Raw genomic sequence first — 19,454 nt, 5'->3', positions numbered from 1 at the left:
AGAAAAGTGACTGAAACTGTAGGTGACAGCTTATTTGTAATGATATCGTTTGTTTGAGTATTCTAATGCCTGATGGGCCAATGACTCATAGAGAAATTGCCAAGCTTGCAAGATGATTCATATGGGGAATATAATGGGTAGGGGATAAAAACATGTAAGTTAAGCCAACAAAAATTTTTGTTTTTTTCTTATGCAATTCCTCTCAGAGTCATTAGCAGTTTTGTTGCTTTTGCTTTCATAATTAAAACTAAAAACTCTTAAATTATCACTTGTAGTGCTTCTATTTCATTTCACCACTAAATGAAGATAAATGCTCAACATCTTCGGGCATCTGACCGAGGGATAACTTTTCAAACTTTGGCATTGACTCAAAGCTCTGCTTGGCCCCAAAGATATCGACAAACTCGGCATCGGGATTAATGGGCAAATTGGGGGAATCATTGACGGCAATGTCATTGGACAAATCAATGGGCTTCACATCATAGACATCGATGTCATTGTTGAAATCATTATTTTCCCTATTAAAGCCAATTTGCTGCTCATTATAGCTGCCCCATTCATCGTTGAAGGAGGGTGGCATGGAGTCTACATCGGCAGTTTCATCTGTCTCATCATCGGAAGAGGAAACATCTTCACGATATTTGTTGCGTATGACGCTGGCATAATTGGAGAGTCTTACATTGGTATTGACAGCAGCGTCATCGGAATCAGCATCTGAAAACTCTGGTGCAGCTTGGGCATCATCGCCATCGTCAGCATCAGCATCATCGCCATCATTGTTCGATGATTCATTTAAGTTGTCATTCACTTCCTCGGTATCCTCATTATTTTCAATTGTCGCTGCAATGTCGGTGGCACTGCCAATGGCATCATCGACATTGTTGCTCTCACCCGCCGACAGCGACAACGATGACGACATATTGGTTTCAAATTCGTTATTTCCGTTTCCGTTATTATTTTCGTCGTTCTCTGCACCATCTGCTAGTGCCTCAAGTGTGTTCTCTGTAACAAAGTCAACTTCTTCAGCATTTGTTGGCAACATTGTTGTTGTTGTTGGTGTGGCTGTAGGATTGTTGTCCTCTTGCAAGGATGTCGTTGCTTCAACAATGTTTTCCGTACGTATCGAGTGCTGTTGGTGTGCAGTATAATGCAAAAGGGTGCGCGCAAAATGGTATATGCAAGGGGTGCCATTGTTGTGTTAGTGTCAGACACACACACACATACACATTTCAAGTGGTTACAAATTTTTGTATGGCATCATTAGAGATTTTCGGTTAAGTTTTTAACGACACAAATTATTTTTGTGTTTTTTGTATTTGCAGTGCAATAAAACCAATTGAATATGGATGATGATAGGGTGTTGGTGCAAAACGAAAAGTGCAGTATTTTTGTTGGTTGGGCAGAAACGGGGTGCATATATGAAAATAAAAGTTTGAAAAAGAGACAAAACATTTTTAAATAAAAAGATTGTGTACAAACATAGATAATAATGAAGTAAGTGTTGTAAAATGCAATAAAAATCGCTGGTAATTTTTCAATATTGAATAAAATATAATTAAAAGCTTTTCAGCAGTGGTTTTCCCCTCCCAATGCTGGCAACATTTTTGAGGTACTAAGACAGGTAAAAACTTCTCTCCAAAAGAGGTGTCGCACTGCGACACGCCCTTCGGACCCGGCTATAAAAAGGAGGCCCCTTATCATTGAACTAAAACTTGAATCGGACTGCACTCATTGATATGTGAGAAGTTTGGCTTGCTCCTCAGTCGAAAGTTCATGGGCAAATTCGCCCATGAACCCCCCAAGAAACAGGATAAATCTTTTCACATATCAATGAGTGCTGTCCGATTAAAGTTTTAGCTCAATGATTAAGAATATCCTATTTATAGTCCGAGTCCGAGGCCTGCCGCAGTAGCACACTTCTTAGGCGAGATGTTTTTGCATGGCATAGTACCTCACAAATGTTGCCAGCATTAGGAGAGGATAACCACCGCGGAAATAATTTTTCGATGTTCTTCCCAGGATTCGAACCCAGGGTCAAAGGCCGACATGATATCTTCTACGCAATGGCGGCATCCACACAACTTGCATGGATTTTTCAGCAATTTGCCAAAGTTTCATCGAAATCGGTTAAAAAATAAAGCTGTTATGGGCTTCAGACCCTTTATCAGGAGATCGGTCTATATGGCAGCTATATCTAAATATAGTCCGATTTGATGCAATATTTAGGTCAGTTGTCGGGAAGCCAACTGTTTCAAATTTCTGTGAAATCTAGTTATAAATAAAGCTGTGATGGTCTTGAGACCCTTGATCGGGAGATCGGTCTATATGGCAACTATATCTGAATATAGTCCGATCTGAACCATATTTGGGTCAGTTGTCGGGAAGCCTTAAACTTCTCAGCTATATCAGGTTATGGACCGATTTGAACTATTCTTAGCACAGTTGTCGAAAGTCATAACAAAACACCTCATGCAAAATTTCAGTCATATCGGATTATAATTGCGTCCACTAGTTGCTTAAGAAGTCAAGACCCCAGATCGGTTTATATGGCAGCTATATTAGGTTACAGACCGATTTGAACTATTCTTAACACAGTTGTTGGAAATCTTAACAAAACACGTCGTGCAAAATTTCAGCTAAATCGGATAGGAATTGCGCACTCTAGCGGCTCAAGAAGTCAGGACCCCAGACCGATTTATATGGCAGCTATATCAGGTTATGGACCGATTTGAACTATTCATAGCATAGTTGTTGAAAGTCATAACAAAACATCTCATGCAAAATTTCAGCCAAATCGGATTATAATTGCGTCCTCTAGTGGCTCAAGAAGTCAAGACCCCAGATCGGTTTATATGACAGCTATATCAGGTTACAGACTGATTTGAACTATACCTAACACAGTTGTTAGAAGTCATAACAAAACACGTCGTTCGAAATTTCATCCAAATCGGCACAGTTGTTGGAAGTCATAATAAAACACCTCGTGCAAAATTTTACATAAATCGGATAGGAATTGCGCACTCTAGTGGCCCAAGAAGTCAAGACCCCAGATAGGTTTATATGACAGCTTTATCAGGTTATGGACCGATTTCAACCATACTCAGCACATTTGTTGGAAGTCATAATAAACACCTCATGCAAAGTTTTAGATAAATCAGACGAGAATTGCAACCTCTAGAGGCTAAAAAAGTCAAGACCAAGATGGGTTTATATGGCAACTATATCAGGTTGTGGACCGATTTCAACCATACTCAGCACAGTTGTTGGAAGTTATAATATACAATAACATCTCATGCAAAATTTCAGCCAAATCGGATTAGAATTGTGCCCTCCAGAGGCTCAAGGAATCAAGACCCCCGACAGGTTTATATGACAGCTATATCAGGTTGTAGACCGATTTCAAGGTTTGGATTTCACATTTGTCTACATCGACGATAATTTAGTTGCCTCAAGAGATGAGGAACAACACGATCGAGATCTGAGTGAGTCTCCAACCATCTGCGCAGAGGGAATTTGTCCATCAACGCGGGCAAACCGATTTGGAATTTTTAGGCCATACCACAACAAGCGAGGGTCTTAAGCCGCCGAAGAAATAGTTCAAAGCTATACTTAGTTTTGAAAAACCAGCACTGTCCAAGGCCCTAAAACGATTCTTAGGAATGATTAATTTTTATCGACCTTCCTTAACACAAGCTACGAAGCATCAAAGTGTGTTACAACAGCTGGTCGATGGTAACAAAAAGTGTGATACAACAAAAATTGTTTGGTCTAATGAAACAGAAGCTGCCTTCGAAGCATGTAAAGCTGACATAGCTAATGCAACAATGTTAAACTACTTATCACCAAATGGTAAGTTAACACTAACTGTTGATGCGTCAAACACAACTGTGGGCGCTGTGCTTCACCAAATCTGCTAGGGGAAAGCAAAACCTCTTGGATTCTATTCCAAACAACTAACCGATGCGCAGCGCAATAACAGCGTGAAAGATACAGATCTTGCTGCTGTGTATCAAGGCGTTGAGCATTTCAAACAGAGGGCGAGAGTTTACCATCTTCACCAAAAAGGCGAAAAGGCGCCGCCACGAAGAGTGCGACAACTTGACTTTATAAGTCAATACTCCACCAACATTCAGCATATTCGTGGAGCAGACAACAACATTTACAGATTGGTTGGTAATTTTCAAACGCTGCGGATTGGTTGGTAATTTTCAAAGGCTGCGGAGCAAGAGACTGACTTGTAAACTTCGTTCAGAGTTGGCAATATATAAAGGAGGTCCCTCATCATTCAGCTGTATGGGGAAGTACTCATTGTTATGAGAATAGTATTTCCGATGTTCCTTAATGAAATTTACACTTCGCTCACAGGTTAGTCAATTTGTTCGGAGAAGTTAATTTTCCAATCAAATCTTTTGATATGTTTCCTCCTACTACTATTCAAATATGATTTAGTAATCGAAGCTTTCCTTCTATTCATAGATAAACTATGCACGCATAAATCATTTGGTTTTCATCTCTCCTAAATCCAAAATCCCCATTAGTTATGCATATTCTGATTTCTATATTTTTGCCATACATTCGGTTTGCAAAACCTCAATACCTTTTGCACTGTATTGATGATAATGTAGTCCCTTTATGGGCGAAATTTCACATCTATAATTTTTCTGGAGTTTAGAGTGCAATTGTTTACAAGTTTTCATAAAAAAATCATCTGTACAATTATTTTTATTTATCATCCATAAGTTTATTGCTTAAATTATTTCTTCATTTTATTATTAGATTTAATTTTTATTTAAATGTTTTGTTTTTGTTACATTTCGAAAATATAAACTCACTTTTTTTTACAATTTTCTACCGATCTTGTTTATCTGAGTTGAGATTTGAAACTATAAACTTTCGCTAAGGCCGACTCAACAATTATGACAACACTGAAAGCCTATTATTTATCTGCTTTGTTTTTATATTTAATTCAACATAAATGATTTGGAAGAGAGTAGATTTTTAAAATATTCTCCCAATAAGTAAAGAGTTGTGTTTTGATTTGGCAAGCTTTTGGTAAGTAAAAGCTTTACTTGAGGTTAGCATGATCTATGTCTTGTTTATTCAACAACTTTGTTATGATATCTAATTTTGGGCATAGCATGTAATGGGTAATTTTACTAAGAATACGTAATTAACGCATTTACTTATTTACACAAGTTATGAACAAATGAACTAATAATTTATTCTTATCGCGTAGTGCTTGTTTCAAGGAAGTTGAATTTGAATTTGATTTGTCAAAGTTACAAATTTCATACTTACTTAAATTGGCTGTGACAGAACATTTGTTCCACTAGCCGAAAGTAGAATAGCTTTTCAAATGCCTCGATCTTCTGCGCTCATTCTAAAATATCTGACACCAAGTTTCGAGGTGTCTTTCACCACTTGATCTTTCCATCGGGCTTTTGGTCTTCCCGGTTTGCGTGTACCACAAACCGTGTGTTTGCCTTCAAAAGACTTCATTGCTGGAGTTTCTTCATCCATTCTGACAACATGACCTAACCAATGCAGCCGTTGTATTTTGATGCGTGTAGCTATCGTCGTCATATAACTCATACAGCTCATGGTTCATACGCCGCCTATATTCTCCATTAACGCAAACTGGTGCATATATTTTACGAAGAATCTTTCTCTCAAATACTCCAAGCACTCTCTCATCTGCTTTCACAAGTACCCATGCTTCAGAACAATATAACAACACGGGTAGTATCAATGTCTTGTATAGCGTACTCTTCGTCTGTCAAGAGGTGGCCTTGTTTCTAAACTGCTTACTTAGTCCAAAGTAGCATCTGTTAGTATTATTCTTCGCTTAATCTCAAAACTGGTGTCATTCGTTTCGGTTACGGCGATGCCGAGGTAGTTAAAGTTGGTGACTATCTCAAAGTTGTGGTTCCCAACTTTCTCCATTTTCTTTATCTGCCCGGTTGTGCAAGGCTTTTTGGGAGTTAAAACCATCCATTTCGTCCGATCGGAACCTTGTATAGACCAGATATCGGCAGGCTTAAACTTACCCACTGTTTCAAATTTCAGCGAAATCGGATAACAAATGCATCTCTTATGGAGATTTTAATGCGAAGATAAGGAAGGAAGACATTTTTTAGTCCAACAGTCGGAAAGTTTAGCCTCTAGGAGATAACGTGCAGTAATGGGTTGAGGCTGATAGATTTCGCCGCCGCAAAAGACGTGGTAGTAGCACCAGATTCAACATAAAAATATTCACAAATATTCGTCCGAGATCCTTTTTCACTGACTCTCTTTCGATTCTTTCAAAGGCTGCAGTTACTACTTCCGCTGACCGACCTATGATGTCGATGACGTCGGCATAGGCGAGTAGCATGTGTTCTCTTGTGATTAGTGCGGCATATCTATTCACATGTGCATCTCACAAAATCTTCTCCAGCAGGATCAGATCACACGATAGGCTGTCTCCTAGTCTGAAACCTCGTTTGGTATTGAATGGTTCGGAGAGGCCACCGTAGCGCAGAGGTTAGCATGTCCGCCTATGGAGCTGAACGACTGTTCGAATCCTGGCAAGACCATCAGAAAATATTTTCAGCGGTGGTTTTCCCCTCCTGGCAACATTTTTGAGGTACTATGCCCTGCAAAACTTCTCTCCAAAGAGGTGTCGCACTGCGGCACTCCGTTTGAACTCGGCTATAAAAAGGAGGCCACTTATCATTTAGCTTAAACTTGAATCGGATAGCACTCATTGAGATGTGAGCAGTATGCCCCTGTTCCTAAGTGGAATGTTAATGGGCAAAATTTGCTATTTTGGTTCGAGAGATTCTCTCTATATTTGGTTCAAGAGATTCTTTCTTATTCTTATTGAGGAATGCGTATTAGCAAGTGTCATCCTGCAGAGTCTTATTAATTTTGCAGGTATAACAAACTCAGACATGGCTAGAAATACCTTTGAACATTAAGGGGTATCGAAAGCGGCTTTGTAGTCAACAAAGAGATGGTAGGTGTTGATTTATCCTTCTCAGGTCTTTTCCAGGATTTGTCGAAGTGTGAATATCTGGTCCAGGGTGGATTTACCAGTTCTAAAGCCGCATTGATAGGGCCCTATTACCTCATAGACTTTTGATTTTAATCTTTCACACAGTACGTTCGAGAGTATCTTCTATGCGATGGGGAGGAGACTTATTCCTCTGTAGTTGGCACATTCCGTCTTTTCTCCTTTCTTGTGTACGGGACATATTATGCTGAGGTTCCAATCATCGGGTATGCGTTCTTCTAGCCAGATTGCGCTGATAAGCTGATGCATACGCCTTATCAGCGTGTCGGCTCCGTTCTTAAATAGTTCAGTGGGCAACCTGTCGGCTCCTGCTGCCTTGTTGTTCTTCAGTCGGGTCACTGCTACCTGGATCTCGTTCTGACTGGGAGGTAAAAATTCTATACCATCATCATTTAGTGCTTCTGCGGTATCCTTTTCGGCGCCAACATTGCACACTAGCAGTTGGGTCAAATGTTCTTTCCGTATCCTCAGCATGCTATCTGTGTCAGTTACCAGATTTCCTTCTTTGTCTCTGCAGGAGGATGTGTCTGCTCCAAAGACATCGGTTTGATGTTTAATTCTGTGGTAGAATTTCCGGACTTCATTCTGACTCCTGCATATCTCAATTCGCTCATACTCATATCTTTCACTTCCTTTTTCTTTATGCGGAATAGACGTGTCTTCTCTCTCCTTTTCTCCCAATACCTCTCCTTCATCTGGCTCGTTGCTACTGATTGCAGGGTTGCTCTATATGCCGCATTCTAGGCTTCAGTAGCATCTCGACACTCTTGGTAGTACCATGGGTTTCTTGGGGGAGCCTTCCGGTACCCAAGTACGGATTTCGCGGCATTTTCCATGGAGAGGGCAATAGTTTGCCACTGCGTCATTTTATCACCGGAACAAGGAGTGCTTTCATCAAGCTGTTGGGTCAGTCGAGTGGAGTTTGCAGTATCGTATGTTCCTCGCCATCTTCAACGGGTGCGAACCTTTGCTGCAACAAAGAAATGATCCATATCGATATTCGCCCCACGGATCGATCGCTGGATGAATTCCTTCCATCTCTCACAACGTGATCAATTTAGTTCCTCGTATGTTGATTGGGTAACAGCCATGTGGCTTTGTGAATATTTTTATGTTGAAATCTGGTGTTACTAACTACCATGTTTTTTGCCGCGGCGAAATCTATCAGCCTCAACCCATTGCTGCATGTTTTCTCATAGAGGCTAAACTTTCCGACTGTTGGACAAAAATTTCTTCCTTTCCTATCTTCGCATTAAAATCCCCTTAAAATATGCATTTGTTATCCGATTTCGCTGAAATTTGAAACAGTGAGTAAGTTTAAACTTGCTCTAAATATGGTTCCCATCGGACTATATTTAGATATAGCTGCCATATAGACCGATCTGCCGGTTAAGTGTCTGAACCAATAAAAACTGCATTTATTATCGGATTTCGCAGGAATTTGAAACAGTGAGTAGATTTAACTCTCCCGATCTTCTACCTACATATGGTCGATAAAGTATATATATTCTTGATCTTCATGACTCTGTAAGCCGAACTAGCCATGCCCGACCGTCCGTCTGTCTGCACGCTAACTTTCGAAGGAGGAAAGCTAGCTGCTTGAAATTTTGCACAAATACTTCTTGTTAGTGTGGGTCGTTTAGAATAGCAAATGCGCCATATCGGTTTATGTTTTGATATAGCTGCCATAAAAACTGATCTCGGATCTTGATTTCCTGAGCCTCTAGTGAGCGCAAGTATCATCCCATTTGACCATAATCGTGTTTTGTTTTCCAGCAACAATGCCAAGTATGGTCCAAATCAGTTCATAACCTGATATAGCTCCCATTTAAGATGATCTTTCGATTTGGCTGAAATTTTGTACAACGACATTGACGTTCAACATGCATGCTAAATACGGTCTGAATTGGTCTATAACCTGATATAGCCCCCATATATACTGATCTCCCGATATTACTTCTTGAGCTGCTATAGGGCGAAAACCTTATCCGATTTGGCTATAACTTTGCACAATGACTTCGACTATGGTCTCCAACATCCTAATCAAGTTCAAAAAATTTGACAAACGCGATCCATGGTGGAGGCTATATAAGATTAGGCCCGGCTGAACGTTACTTGCTATATAACTTTACTTCGAAATTTGATTTCCATAGTCTATATTTGATTTTTATAGAATTGTTTATCATTATGCCATTTCAAACTATTGGGTTGCCCAAAAAGTAATTGCGGATTTTTTAAAAGAAAGTAAATGCATTTTTAATAAAACTTAGAATGAACTTTAATCAAATATTCTTTTATTAAACTTTTTTCTAAAGCAAGCTAAAAGTAACAGCTGATAACTGACAGAAGCAGAGTCACAAGCTGTGAAAAAATTTGTCAACGCCGACTATATGAAAAATCCGCAATTACTTTTTGGGCAACCCAATATGAGATGTGGAGGATTCATTAAAGTTACATATCTTACCATCTTATTCAAATAGTACCCCACATAAATTCATTTATAAATTTAGATCGACCGATATTCACAAATAGCCATTGTTCAGACCAAACTTTGATAAAATTATTGCCCTTGAAAAATTTGATTAAAAATATCCTCTGCTGTATGAGCTGCTAGTACTTCATTAGGCCAAAAGTAAGAGCTGGCTCTCTTAATTTCGACTTAAGCTGTTAATTGCGAACCATACTCAAAAGAATCGTTTGTTTTTGCTCTTTTTTAAGTAAGCTTTCAAGAAAAGCTTCCTATCCCCAGAGAACGAAAAAACTTTCGACTTTTTCCCAATATGGTTGATGAGTAATGATAAAGAACGCATCGAAGATATGTCCGTATTTATAGACAGACACCAGACACAACCATGCTTCAGGCATACGAGGCATAAAAGTTGTGATGAACTCAACAGCTCTTGCATAGAACTTTCAATTTGGATGATTCAGTTGCAAATTAACACTGATTCTTTGCACTGTGGATCACAATGGAATATTAATTTGTAAGTTCGTTGGATCATCTCAATAAACTGATTTGAAATTACGAACATATTTTATGAAAAGTCCTTATACATCCTTATAATAAAAAAAAATTCATAAGTATAGTCCTTTAAATTTTTCTATTACAATTTTGGGAAAAAACAACTAAAAGCGTGCTATGTTCGGCCGGGCCGAATATTTGGAACCCACCAAATTTTGCTAAAAATTTATACAAACTAAATTAAGTTGAAGGCCATAGTTTTATTCTACATACCAACCTTCTGTCATACCGACAAAATTAAAGGAACCGAACAAGGATGATCGAGAGATCGGTTTATATGGGAGCTACACCAGGTTATATACTGTTTTAGACCGTACTTAGCACAGTTTTTGCAAGTCTTAGCAGAACATTACATTCAAAATTTCAGCCAAATTGGATAAAAATTACAGCTTGTGGAGTTATTATCATAATGGAATATATCAGATTATAGACCAATTTAGACCGTACTAAGCACAGTTGTTGGAAGTCTTAACAAAATACTTCATGAAAATTTCAGGCAAATCAGAAAAAATTGGGGCTTCCAGGGGCTCAAGAAGTCAAATCGGGAAATGAATGGCTAGATTAATATACCCCCAACCTATGGTGGTGGGTGTAAAAAGATGTCAGTCCCTAGATTAGTCCTAAATATGAGAGAAAGAAAAGACAAGAAAATGGTGGAAGACAAGTGCTATGTGTGCCTGACTGACATTGTACCGATCGAAACAACAATAATCCGGGTAATATAAAATAAGTTGCACGAGAAGATCAGTAAAAATGGACCCCCCCAACGTTGACGACCATGCAAACGAAAAAGGACCCTGATTTGCGGATCTGCACCTGGAATGTCCGCACTCTTTATAGAGAAGATACAGTAAACGCACTGGCGGATGTATTAGAGAAGTACAAGGCGGACATTACCGTTTTACAGGAAGAGCGATGGACTAGGAATGGCGTTACTACAACACCAGACGGTGACGTACTATAATATAGCTGCCATAACACGAGGCATGAATTTGGCTAAATACAAAGCCAAATTCTAGGATTAGTCTCAAGCTTTACTCCGGTGGATGAGAGGCTACCCACAATCCACATAAAAGCCAAATTCTTCAACATCAGCCTTATTTGCGCCCACGCCCCGACGGAAGACAAAGACGAGCAGACCAAGTATATTTTCCACGAGGGCCTAGAGAGAGAATATGACCACTGCCCCGCCCATGATATTATTGTTCTGGGAGATTTTAATGCGATGATAGGGAAGGAAGGCATTTTTGGTCCAACAGTCGGAAAGTTAAGCCTCCACGAGATAACGTGCAGTAATAGGTTGAGGTTGATTGGTAGTTAATAGCACTAGGTTTCAACATAAAAATATTCACAAAGCCACATGATTGTCACCCGATCAAATCATGAGGAATCAGTTGATCAGGTTGTGACAGATGGAAGGCTTTCATCCAGCGTGTTAGATGTACGATCGATCCGTGGAGCGAATATAGATTTGGATCATTACCTTGTTGCAGCAAAGGTTCGCACCCATTTGAACATGACGAGGAATGTACCATCTGACGCTGCACGGAAGCTGGACATTGAAAAGCTGCAAACACAACAGATGGCAGCGGCAAACTACTCTCCGATTGACCCAACTGCTTGATGAAAGCATAGCTTGTACCAATAATATAATGACGCAGTGGCAAACTATTGCCCACTCCATGGAAAATGCTGAGAAATCCGTATATAGCTACCGCAAGCCTCCTCCAAGAAACCCATGGTACGACCAAGAGTGTTGAGATGCTACTGAAGCCAAGAATGCGGCATATAGAGCAACCCTACAAGCAGTAGCAACGCGCCATATGAAGGAGAGGTATGGGGAGCAAAGTAGAGAGGAGAAACGTCTATTCCGCAGAAAGAAAAAGGAAATGGAAAGACTTGAATGTGAGCGAAGTGAGATGTACATGAACCAGAATGAAGTTCGGAAATTCTTTCAAAGAATTAAACATCAAACCGATGGCTTTGGTGCAGACACATCCTCCTGCAGAGACAAAGAAGGAAATCTGGTAACTGCACAGATAGCATGCTGAGAATATGGAAAGAACATTTGGCCCAACTGCTAGTGTCCGACGTCCGAAAGAACAATGAGGCAGCAGGAGCCGACGCATTACATTCTGAACTATTTAAGACTGGAAGCGACACGCTGACAAGCCGTATGCATCATCTTTTCTGTACAATCTGGTTAGAAGACTGCATACCATGTCCCGTACACAAGAAATGAGACAAGACGGAATATGCCAACTACAGAGGAATAAGTCTCCTCCTCATCACATACAAAATACTCTAGAGCGTACTATGTGAAAGATTTAAACCAAATGTCTATGAGATAATTGGGCCCTATCAATGCGGCTTTAGACCTGGTAAATCCACCCTACACCAGATATTCACACTGCGACAAATTCTGAAAAAGACCCGAGAAGGACAAATCAACACCTACCATCTCTTTGTTGACTACAAAGCCGCCTTCAATACTCCTTTACGTTGAAAGGTATTTCAAGCCATGTCTGAGTTTGGTATCTCTGTAAAATTAATAAGACTCTGCAGGATGGCACTTGCTGATACGCGTTCCTCAGTAAGAATAGGAAAGAATCTCTCCGAACCATTCAATGCCAATCGAGGTTTCAGACAAGAAGACAGCCTATCGTGTGATCTCTTTAATATCCTGCTGGAGAAGATTATACGAGATGCAAATGTGAATAGATATGCCACACTAATCACAAGGGAACATGTGCTACTCGCCTATGCCGACGACATCGACATCATAGGTCGGTCACCGCAAGTAGTAACTGCAGCCTTTGAAGGAATCGAAAGAGAGTCAGTGAAAAAGTGCCTGGCAGTAAATGGAGATAAGACGAAATGGATGGTTTCAACTCCCACAACGCCTTGTACAACCGAGCAGATAAAGAATATGAAGAAATTTGGGAACTACAACTTTGTGATAGTCAGTAACTTTATCTACCTCGGCATTGCCGTAAACAAAACCAGTTTTGAGATAAAACGAAGAATAAAACTGGCAAACAGATGCTGCTTTGTGTTAAGTAAGCAATTTAGAAACAAGGCCACCTCTCGACAGACGAAGATTGCACTATACAAGACACTGATACTACCGGTGTTGTTATATGGTTCTAAGGCATGGGTACTTGTGAAAGCAGATGAGGCAGTGCTTGAAGTATTTGAGAAAACGATTCTTCGTAAAATATATGGACCAGTTTGCATTAATGGAGAATATAGGCGACGTTTGAACCACGAGCTGTATGAGCTGTATGACGACGATAGCATAGTTATACACATCAAAATACAACGGCTGCATTGGCTAGGTCATGTTGTCAGAATGGATGAAGAAGCTCCAGCAAAGAATTCTTGTGAAGGCAAAGAACACGGTTTGTGGTACACGCAATCCGGGAAGACCAAAGCCCGATGGAAAGATCAAGTGGTGGGAAACACCTCGAAACTTGGTGTCAGAGATAGAATAAGCGCAGAAGATCGATGCGCTTGGAACACTATTCCATGTCCTGCTAGTGGAAGAAATGTTCTGTCATAGCCAATGAAAGAAAGAAGAGAGAAGAAGAATGTAAGTTGCATAGACTTGTATACGAATGGTTCCAAACTAGCAACCGGGTGGGTTTTGGGATGAACTCTGAAGACCTAGGACTGGTCACATCGAGAAGGTTACCCGTCCATTGGAGTGTGTATCTAGGGGAGATCCTTGGTTTAAAGAAGGAGTGGAATGGCTGTGATATAATATCATAATGACGATTGGCATGACTATCTTCTTTGCAAACAAGGCAGCCATTAAATCTCTGTAGAAGATATTTCGGATTTCACAAACCGCTCTCGACTATTGCAGATCTCTCAACGAGATCTGTAAATATTTAACATAACCAAAAAACAAGAGAAATTAATTAAACATCTTATTTTGTATAAATTTTTGCAAATATTTGTAAGAAGAAAAAAAAAACTTACCAAAATTTGGAGTTTAATATCAATGCGTTGAATCAAAAACGCCAAATGATATATAGAAGTTCAAAATTCACCTGTTCTGGACACTGAGATATCCCTGGGAATTGTCGAGCCTACGAATTTTTGGGACTAGGAACTACCTTACACATTCCTGGGGAACTGGAATCTGTTGATATGCCTCTAGCGACATGTAGGCTAATCTTCAGGGTTAGATACAAGGGGCAACGAATGTTAGATGGTCACAAAGTGTGGAGTGGCAACACTCCCAAATAATGTGACCTAATCTATACTTGAAGAGGATTACCGCTTTGCTGCGGCTGGCTAGAACAGACATCTCACTCATTTTGTCCCTCATGACATTTCCCTGTCTGATGGGAATACTTGCTGACACACTGAAGTAACGACTCCTACAGAAGCTGTGAGGACGTCTAGGTAGAAAAGACTATAGAACATTTGCTGTGTGTGTGCCCCGCTCTGGCGGTCAGAAGGAGTTTCACTTTAGGTTCTCAATTCTTTGAGAACTTGTCAGTGGTAGTGGATGTGAATATTCGTTGTGAAGTTGTTGAGCTTTTTGTGTGCTGGATGGTTCAAAGGTAGGATTTACAAGTTATTTTTCTTCTACTATTCTGGTGGTGTCACAAAGGACGGAAACGTCTAAGTGAGTCTGAAGAACTGCCACTTAAGGCTTACCTATTTTAATCAAGTCGTCCATCCTTTATTCCCTTACTGAACATATTTACCTCGAACATACAGATACCTATGTACGACATTTAAAACAAATCCAAGTTTCTGCATCTCACACATTATTGTTGTTTACATGTCCAATAAATTACTCATGAATCTTATTCCTCAGGAAAAATTCTTCGAAAATGATGATTAATCCCAACTTAAAAATGAGGTGTATACATGACAGAGCTGGCCTAGCTTGATAGAATGCCAACGGCCTTAGCTTAAACGACATTCATTCATCAGTCGCATGCCAACATCTTTCGGAGTTCTACCTTAAGTTTTGTTAAAAGCTTAACGTAAAATTTTTTAGTTTAAGCTTTGCGTTTCATTCACATCAAATAGACGATTTACGGAGCATTTAAGAAAAAGTTTAAATATAATAAATGATTCAGTTCGTTTGACAGCCGTTTCATTTATGCATTGTGCTTTTTTATTTGTATTCATATTAGCTTTTTTTTGAGCTAATAAGCAATGACTTTTTTCGTTTTTCAGCGAAGAGATATGTAGGAACGTAAATATTGAATATTTAATTAGATGCAAACTATGATGTATACTACATACATACGAGTATATTGTACATATTATTTGCTTAATGAAAATGAATACGTAGACTATTTATTTAATTTTTTTCATATTTTGATACTCTACAGTTTTATATGAAGTATGAGTTCGAGTGTGATGTAAGTTTATTTATACCCACTACCATAGGATGGTAGTATATTCATTTTGTCATTCCTTTTGTAACACATCAAAATATCCATTTATATATTCTTGATCGCCGTAAAAATCGTAGACGATCTAGCCATGTCCATCCATCTGTCCGCCCGTCCGTCTGACTTTTGCAATCACGATATAGTCTTTGACAAGCAAATGCGTGCTAAGCTCTGCAGGGTCGAATCTTGGGAACCCACCTTGGGACACCTCTTTGGAGAGAAGTTTTACATGGCATAGTACCTCACAAATGTTGTTGTTGTTGGTTTTATAATAGAAATTTTCAAAAGATCAAAATATCTGGTAGGTTTGATAGGAAAATTAAAGAAAATTCGACTCAAAAGAAAGCAGGAATCTACTTGGTCATGAATTAATTTAGTCAAAAACGTAATGTTTAGCATGGTTCTACGACTTTTAAATGTATGAAGCTTTATAAGATTTAATCGGTACTCGTACGAAGGTAATACACTTCTACACCCATTACACTACACCCATTTCGACGGAGACAAAATAATGGAAATTGTTTTTGAACCGATTCTATCAAATCAGAATAAATATTGTAGTACGGATTCCATACCACTGAACCGTACTCAAGATTACTTCTGACTAGCGACGCACAGTGGGCCAAATGGCAAAAAAATTGGAAATAAGTCTACAACTTTTTATCTGTTGATTTTAGCCATACAAAATGTTCTAGACATTTGTAGAGGAGGACATAGGCTTTCAGAAAAGTGCTGTTGTTGGTCCATATCTTTAATACAGGGTGAGCTACAGGGTGTCAAAGTTGACCACTTTTGACTTCTCCAAGCTTCTGGGGGCCATAACTTTTGATCTACTCAACCGATTTACATGATTTAGGACTCTAGAGAAAGAGCTTGACAAGATCTAAAAAACTTATGCATAAAGTACCATGCCATCGTGTACTGTTAAGGAGTTATGAATTGTTTAATTTTAAAATATGAAAATTTGGCCTTGGTTTTTTTCAGTGTTTTTTTAATAACTCCGTCAATTTTAAAGCTATAAACTTCATACTTCACACAAATTATGCCAGCATATGTGTGCATAAAATACAAAAGGAATCACGTGAATATCTTTGGCGGTTTAAAAATGGCATCGTTTTCAATATGAAAAATATTTTTTTTGTCAAAAAATTGCAAAATTTTTCAAAAAAGATACTCCCATTTCCTTTAAGTTTTCGCAAACTTTGGCCGTCAAAGCATTATCATTTCTTTCCATTTTCACAAAGTCGAGGTATTAAGAAAAGTTTTAAGTGCTAATTTGGCTAATTTCGATATCAAACAACACCGTTATCTTAAGACCAAAATGGCCAATTTTTTTACTAAACTTCAAAAGTTTCTCACTGGAAAAAAAGTTCCACGGGGATTTTTTCGCTTTTTTTGAACTTAAATGAAAGCTTAAAATGTTCCCAACATTTTAAGGTATGTCTCGCCATATCCTAGCCATAAATGAGATCGTAGCGATCAAAATACTGAAAAAAGTCAATTTTCAAGTAGTGCTATATTCATTGCTAAAAAACAAGTATTACGTCACATTTTATTGCAAAGATGTTAAATAAACTTTTATTTGGTAACACTTCTTCTACAAAACACAAAAAGAATCATGGAAATATCTCTATTCTATTCCATTTTATGGAACCGGCAATAAAAAAGTCAATTTTTCAAAAAAGTCGAATTTCCCAAATTTTGTTTTTGTTGTCCTAATTGCACATGACACACTATAGCCATATTTACGCAACATACCTTATCGTAAAGGAAATTTTCATACCTTTCCAACGATGTATAAAACATTTCTCAACTCGGATTCTATCTACTCTAAAATTCATTTACACTTCATTAAACTCTATATAAAAATGTCTATTTGTGAAATGGAACCTTATATGGGGCCTACACTAAAACATTGATAGATTTGCCCAGGGTTTACAATACAAATGTGTTAGAATAAAAAAAGGTCTCCTGCCAAAGTTTAAAAAAATTGGAATAAAAATATGTGTTTTAGAGCGAAAACACTTCGCATCGGCGTGCGTTTGTATAGTACCTACATCTATTTTTAATGTAAGCTGATGATTTTTGAATAAAAAGTAACCTAGAAATATACCTGCATATATATATATATTTGTGTTAAGATTTGATGCAGACAAATGTTACCTGTTTCGCTATGTCGAATTCCCAGGAAATCCACCGTATCAATGAATGTGAAAAAACCTACCCATAAAAAATTCATTGTCATTTTTTTTAACCAAATTCGAGTCCAGGTAAATAATTATAGAAGAGTAAGTAAAAAGAGGCACTTTGGACCCCTTTTAACGATTGCGTCTGATACCTGAAATGGGTCATTAATTGTGAATATATTGCATAAATATTTGAACAAAATCCAAATTTTCTTCATTATATTTTGTAGAGGCGTAAAGGACATTTATAAGTTATGGAAGTCATACTGAAGTATTCCACTCTTTCGAAAATTGTATGGGACATCAAAAATGATTCCAAATCATACACGGAGTCATTTAAGGAACTTGTTTACACTTTGGACCACATATATGGAATAAGGCTAAATAAAGACGCTTTAGACAAACTTGAAAAATTCTACAAATCATTTGAGAGAAGGTTGCCAGAATGTTCATTCGCAAAAATCAAGTTTTTCAAAATGTATGAGAAGTGGCTGAAATCGGATCTACTTATTGAAATTAAACCGCTGATTCCCGGCCGGCCTAGCAAAGCATACGACGAAGTTACGGAGAAAACCAAAAAGAAAAAACAAGAGGAACTATTGGCGGCACATCCGCCAAATTTAATAAAAGATACGTTCAAAACAGCATTGTTAAAAACACAACCAAAAAATGTTGGACGAATTGTCGATGTTTTACCATTAGCATCTCCGAAAAGGGTAAAGAGAATGGTAGAAAGTATTCCAACTCCAAAATCGACTACAGAATTCACGGAGGAAGATGCACTGGCCCTGATTTTGAACCTAGGCCTCTCAAGAAACAAATACTCAACAATGAGGAAGGCTCTTCGTGAAAAAGGATGGGGTTGTTTACCCTCAAAACATAAATTGTACAACACCAGGACGAAAATGGTGCCATCAAATATATACGTGGACGAATTAAAAGCAAGAGTGAAACTTGCTGATCTTGTTGAAAATACAGCTGTTAGAATTATTTCTAATTTTACTGAAGAACAGTTGAACACATGTAATAATTCCGAAGTGGTTTTGATCAGCAAATGGGGTTGTGATGGATCATCTGGATTTTCCGAATATAAGCAACAAACAGAAATAGATACCAACTTCGCATCAATTTTCATGGCATCATTAGTACCATTGAGAATGAGATTGTACAAGGACCAATCTTCATCATCGAAAGAAAATGCATTTCAAGATATATGGATAAATAGAACACCTGGGTCAAAATATTTATGTCGCCCAATTCGGTTTGAGTATACAAAGGAAGACCGGAACACAACACGATCTTTGGTGAACGAAATAAAGGAAGAAATTGCTGCATTACCCATGATTGTTATAAACCAATTGGGAAGAAATATAAAAGTTTCGTTTCAACTACAACTCACTATGATCGATGGAAAGGTGGCAAACGCATTGACTGGCGTTATGTCCAATTGGAGATGCAATATTTGTGGCAAGAAGAATGGGCAATTCGAGGACAAGTCTGATGAAAATTTAGTAAACGAAAATGCGCTCAATTTCGGTATTTCGCCCCTGCACTGTAGAATTCGATTCATGGAGTATTGTTTGCATTTATCGTATGACCTTAAATATCGGACTAGCCCTGGAAACCGCGATGTCTCTGCTAGAAACAACCAAGATCTTCACAAAATGAGGCAGGAAGAGAAGAATCGAATCCAGTTGGAGTTTAAACAAAAGGGACTTATAATAGATAAACCTCTTTACGGATACGGAAGCACAAATGATGGCAACTCG

General features: G+C 38.5%; 1 protein-coding gene across 1 annotated transcript in view; it reads right to left on the bottom strand.

The window, feature by feature from the left end:
- LOC106081759 (TNF receptor-associated factor family protein DDB_G0272098) overlaps window positions 1-19,454 on the bottom strand; it is a 233,085-nt gene that overhangs the window by 239 nt on the left and 213,392 nt on the right. Inside the window, exon 5 of the mRNA XM_013243949.2 lies at window positions 1-1,129. This exon is cut by the window's left edge and continues 239 nt beyond it. Within this exon, the coding sequence (XP_013099403.2) occupies window positions 281-1,129 (849 nt within the window). The 3' untranslated portion in view covers window positions 1-280. The remainder of the gene's footprint in view (window positions 1,130-19,454) is intronic.

The sequence above is a fragment of the Stomoxys calcitrans genome, chromosome 3, assembly GCF_963082655.1.
Source record: "Stomoxys calcitrans chromosome 3, idStoCalc2.1, whole genome shotgun sequence".
NCBI lineage: Eukaryota > Metazoa > Arthropoda > Insecta > Diptera > Muscidae > Stomoxys > Stomoxys calcitrans.
The sequence above is the reverse complement of the archived record's forward strand: the minus strand, read 5'-3'. Positions and strand labels throughout refer to the sequence as shown.